Here is a 5,249-nt window from a genome sequence, read left to right as displayed (position 1 = left end):
TTGAACTGGATATGAGGTCGCTATCGGGCAGTGCAGTGTGAGAAAGAAAGGGCTTTGGCCTGGGGGCTGCAAGTTATAGATTAACATGGGGTGGAGGGAGGGGGGATGCAGAGGGAGGATAAGTGACCTGAGAAAGGGACTGCTGACCTGGGACCATCTGGGCTTGAAGGGGACACAGGCAAGAGGAGACTGGGGACTGCCGTGGTCCGGGGGGGCCCTCAGCTCCTCTCTGGCTACTTGACCTTCCTGAAGACCTGCTTGTGCACTGCATCCCTTGCAGTCATTTCCTGGGGATAGAGTAGGAATGATGAGGACAGAGAAGGTTCTTGCCAGCCAAGCCCCTTTCTCAAGGTCCTTGACCTCCATTGAATCCTTCAGGATACATCAGCTAGAGCACTCGATGTATGGGGAATTGTATCGTTGTTGCAAACCCTCAGCTTTCCACCCCAGAGGAAGGAAGGTAGCTGGGTCAGGGAACTGAAGTGACTAAGTCTCCATGTCTCCGGTCATGATTTACGCACATGCGTCTGACTTACAACCAGGGCCCACCTTGGCCACTCCACTTCTTCCTCTCTCCACTCTTTCCAGGGCTTCTGTTTTCCCTCCTTAGTTGCCTTCCTTGAAGGGAGGCGAGGCTGGAGTAGCAGACTGACTCGATTTGGGTAAGGGAACGCATCCTAGCTGGAGGCCCCCCTCTTACACACACCCATTTGCGTCTCCTCTCCCAGCCCTCACCCTGCTCACCAGATACAACGTCTCTCCCTCCAGCCAGTGTCTCCAGCCCCGGTTAGGGACCTCCCCTTTCTCTACACATACCAGCTGCTCCTCTTCCCAGGTGACAATGGTCTATGGGGGAAAGCGGGAATAAAGGAAGACTTGGGGGGCAGGACACCCAAATGCCTCCAGCTCACTCTGGCTGGGCCGCCTGCTTTGCATCCAGCAGACACTGTCTTGCTCCAGTCCCTTCCTTCTGAGTGATTCGGCAGGACTCCCGTCCCCCATTCCTAAAGGCCACTGTTTGTGACAGTGACCATTTGGGCAGAGCAGGGATGAAGCAGGATCATGGGGGGGGTCGAAATTGGGGGTTAGGGAATGAAGAACAGAGAATTTGTCCTCTGCCACTTCTGGTTGACCTGGAGGAGATTTTGGGAAAGAAGGGAGATTGTTTGGGAGCCAACCAGGGAATCTCTTTTCTCCTTTTTCTCAGTCTCAAGGGCAGCTGCAGTGTCCCTGAGAATGAAGGATCAACCTCCCAGATCACAGATGGCTGGGCCTGGGCCTTCCAATCATCATTGTTAGGCCCCCCAATAGGACAGGCCTCCCTAAACAAGGAGCTCAGAATCTTATGGATTTTTTTTTTTGGCCGTGCCATGCGGCTTATGGGATCTTAGTTCCCCCACCAGGGATCGAACCCAGGTCCCTGGCAGTGAAAGTGCGGAGTCCTAACCACTGGACCACCAGGGAATTCCCAGGGATCTCAGAATCTTGATCAGATAGAGGAACAGTTGGTAGGTATCTGTGATACCAGGCAAGACCGTTGACGGTGGGAGTGGGGAGGGAAGAGCTGCGTCTTCAAGGCAGTGAATTAGATTGGAGATGATGGGAACTTTCCAGCAAGGATAGAAACAGTGTAGAGGTAAGGAAGAAGAGTAGGTAGCTGTGAGGGGCTCTAACCCAGTATGTTTGTGTGGAGGCCCTTGGATGCAATGTGGAGCGTATGGACCTTACCTGGAAAGTAACAAAATGTCACTGAAAGGGTTTAAGTCAGGGAGTGTCGTGGTCACTTTTACATTTTAGATAGATCCTGTGGCTACAGTAGGCAGAGTGGATTAGAGGAGGGTCAAGACTGGGCACCAGATGAGAAATGAGGGCCTGAAATAAGGTGGTGACAAAGAGAAAAATTAGGAAGGAACAGATAAGAGCCATGGAAACAAGTGATGTTCAGTAGAAATACAGTAGGTCTTAAATGCAAGCCATATATGTAATTTTAAAAATTTCTAGTAACCACATTAGAAAAGCAAAAAGAAACAGGTGAAATTAATTTTAATAATATATTTTATTCAACCTAAAATATCCAAAATATTATAATTTCAGCATGTAATCAATATAAAATTTCTGAGATGTTTTACACTCTTTTTTGGTATTGTCTTTAAAATTCAGCGTGTATTTCACACTGATAGCACAGCTCAATTTGGACCGGTTACATTTCAAATGTTCAGTATCTGTATATGGCTAGTAGCTACCATACTGGACAGCACAGAAAAGTTATACAGGCTTCTTGACCAATTACATGTGGTGCACGTGTGCATGCGTGTGCGTGCACACGCGCGCACGTGTTGGGAGCATGGCGGTAAGGGAACACAAGGTAACGACTGTGACTCCCAGGCTTTGGTCCTGCTGGTTGTTGACATTGATGGAGACAGTAAATATAAAAGCAGGAATAGGTTTGTGTAGGAAGATCCTGACTTTGGGTTTGACCTTGGGGCATGCAGATGGAAACATTTTGCAGGCAGTTGAAACTTCTCCCTGGAGCTCAGGTGGTGCCTCTGTTGGGAGAATCTGTGTCCAAGGCAGTTTATGGCAGATGGTAACCGAACACATGGGTGTAGATGATTTAGCCCATGGATAGTATACAGACAAGAGAGAGAAGGTCAAGAACAAAATACTGGGGGGAAATCCCAGTTTAAGGGATTAATAGGGGAACTAGGGTCTGCAAAGGAGGCCAAAAGGAACACGTAAGAAGCAGAAAGGACTGCAAGAGAGTGGGGTTAAAGAGGCTGAGGGAAAAGAGACTGTGGTGTCTGTAGGGTCACAGGCTAGAGGGTGAGCGCATGTTTGCTCATTGGCCTGAGGGTGACCTGCCCCTATTGCCCTTTTGGCTGGCGCTAAGAGGGGGCAGGGGAGAAGTTGGAGGGAGTGGGGGCTGGGTGGGTGACATCAGGAGCCTGTTATCCTAGGGACTCCGTAGCCTGCTGCGGTCATCACTTCCCCGGCTCTGGATGGGAAAGGTCACTTTATTTTGCCCCACTCTGTTAAGTGCCCCCTGCTCATCCACACCCCCTCCCCGCCAGCCTGAGAAAAGGTACCTGGCACTTCCGTCCATCCGTGATCCTCAAGTCCTCCTCAAACTGCACTCCCACCTCGAATTCCAGAACTTAGTTTCGGAAGGTGCTGAGGGTCTTCACTGTCTCGTCGTTGCCCCGATGGTCAGTCTCCTTGTCTGGCTCGAGCAGCACGATCTTCCGCAGAGCCATGTTGATGTCCACGGGGGCTGTCCTCTTAGGATGAGGGTCCTCTTAGCCAGCTGGCCAGGGGCTCCTCCTCCCCCAGCAGCAGCCTGGAGCTGGGAGCATCCCCTCGGCTGGGTCTGGGACTGTGGATTTACTCCTTCCTAGCAATGCCCCTGGCTAGAAAAGGAGCCCAGCCCCCCGACCCCCAGCCTTTCCACGATGTCGGACCCTCGCATCCCCCCTCCTCAATGGGACTGGAGGCAGGAAGGGAGAGGGGAGAACGGGAGTGAAAGGGTTCGGGTGGGGTGAGGCCATTACATAGAGCTCGAAGGTAGTCCTCCAAGTTCTTCTGCGAGACAAAGCAGTAGTAGCCGGTGAGGCTGGGAGGCATGGTCCAGGCTGGCCAAGGTGGAGGTCAAAATTTCAGGAGAATAGAGGGGACAGGGCAAGGAGGGAGGGGGTGTCATCTGACAGGTGGGGCTGGGAGACTCCTGGCCAGCCTCTGCACACACACAGAGGCAGCTTGTGTAAGGTCTGTGCTACCAGGGTTTTTATAGAGCTGGGGCCCTGTTGCAGTAAGAGCTCCTGCCAGACTTCCTCTTTCCCTCCCTCCCCCCCCCCCCCCCCCCCGCCGTGATGAGTGTGAGGCTGGTGTCTGCAGCTCCAGAGAGGGGCAGGGACTTGGCAAGTTTTTGCCTGACCTCGGCTTCTCCTGAGGAAGGAACCTGGACCAGGATCTGGGGCTGTCAGTCAGGCAACACTTGAGCCGTCCCGAAGGTCAGTTTTGGCTTCCAGCCCATTTCTGGCACGTTTGGGAACCGTCCTGAGACTCCGGGGGCAGCCTCTCCTGGGAGGGAGCTGGTCTTGCTGGGTGGAGGGGGGCGTCCTTTCAGACTCACCTAAGGGTGAGTTCTAACAATATCCTGAGACCTTGGGGTTGAGTCGGGGATCCCGAAAGGTATGAGGGGGAGGAGGTGGGGAAAGAAGGGGGGACATCCAGCTGGCCAGGAGCCCCAGTGAAGAAAATCCTCCAGCGCTGGCCCCTACAGCTCCCTCGGACAGCTTCGCTGAGCTGGGGCCCCGACACTGGCTTTCCAGACTCTGTCCTATAGGACCATTAGGAGGGGAGCAGAGAAACTGCAGAGGTGGCCGTCAGCAGCCTGACAAAGTCTGGCTGGAGCAGGGGAGGGAGGAGTCGGCTGGCTGTTCGGGAGAATTCTACGCGCTTCGGCTTGGGACCCAGAGGTTCCCCTCTCCTTTTGGAGTCACTGATGGTCCCGTCAGCCACCCCCGCCCGCAGCCCTTGGCCAGCCCACGCTTACCAGATGTACTCCCATTGCAGGGGGCGGTGCGCCTCAATGACCGTGTGCCCCTCCCCGCACTCCCTCCCCCCGACGCGCACTCTTCTTTGCCTCTCGAACCTACCAGCCTCCCTGGCTTCAGAACCAACTGGGCTGGTTCATCAGGGTTTAAGGTGGGAAATTTGGGGCGAGCGGGTGAGGGAGGGTGAGGGAGGGTGAGCTCTTCCTCCGGTCCCAGAGCCGGGTCCACGGGGCCCGGCTGCCCACCCCGTGGCTTCCTCAGAGACCTGGGGCTGGGAAATGAAATGCTAGCGTAGGTCGGGGTCAGGTTGTGGGTTTGACTGCGCGGTTCCCAGGAGGCACCCAGCAGGGACTCGCTGATGGAATGGGCTGTGAAAAGAGGTTAATGCAGAGTTGGTGATGGTGGTGGTGGGGTGACGCGGATACTGTCCCTCCTCGCCTCCCTCAGGTCTCCGTTGACGTCTGCTCTCCCCACCCCCGGGCTTCTCGCGTCTTCATTCTCCCCATGGCCCTCTTTTTTCTCACCCCCTCTACGGCTTTCCAGCTTCCTCCCCAGCCCCCGCAGTTCCCTTGCTCCCCCAGATTGCAGTCAGGGGAAAAAGCCCTAACACGTTCTCCCACCCCTGCTCTCCGGTCCCATTGGTTCCCTCCCCCCTCCCTGCAGCACCTGGGCCCCCCCCCCAGTCACCCGATTGGC

General features: G+C 54.7%; 1 protein-coding gene across 1 annotated transcript; it reads right to left on the bottom strand.

Annotated features, from left to right (window-relative positions):
• Positions 1-206: 206 nt before the first annotated feature.
• On the bottom strand, positions 207-4,643 carry RBP5 (retinol binding protein 5). Its single transcript, XM_082420431.1, is given in 6 exon segments — positions 207-287; positions 745-846; positions 3,087-3,155; positions 3,159-3,271; positions 3,549-3,629; positions 4,553-4,643. Coding segments are annotated over 5 exon segments (411 nt in total). The 5' UTR covers positions 3,622-3,629; positions 4,553-4,643; the 3' UTR covers positions 207-233.
• Between the last annotated feature and the right edge of the window lie 606 nt (positions 4,644-5,249).

The sequence above is a fragment of the Balaenoptera physalus genome (assembly GCF_965194825.1).
Source record: "Balaenoptera physalus genome assembly, chromosome: 13".
NCBI lineage: Eukaryota > Metazoa > Chordata > Mammalia > Artiodactyla > Balaenopteridae > Balaenoptera > Balaenoptera physalus.
Note: the sequence above shows the minus strand (reverse complement) of the source record. Positions and strands in the feature narration are given on the sequence as shown.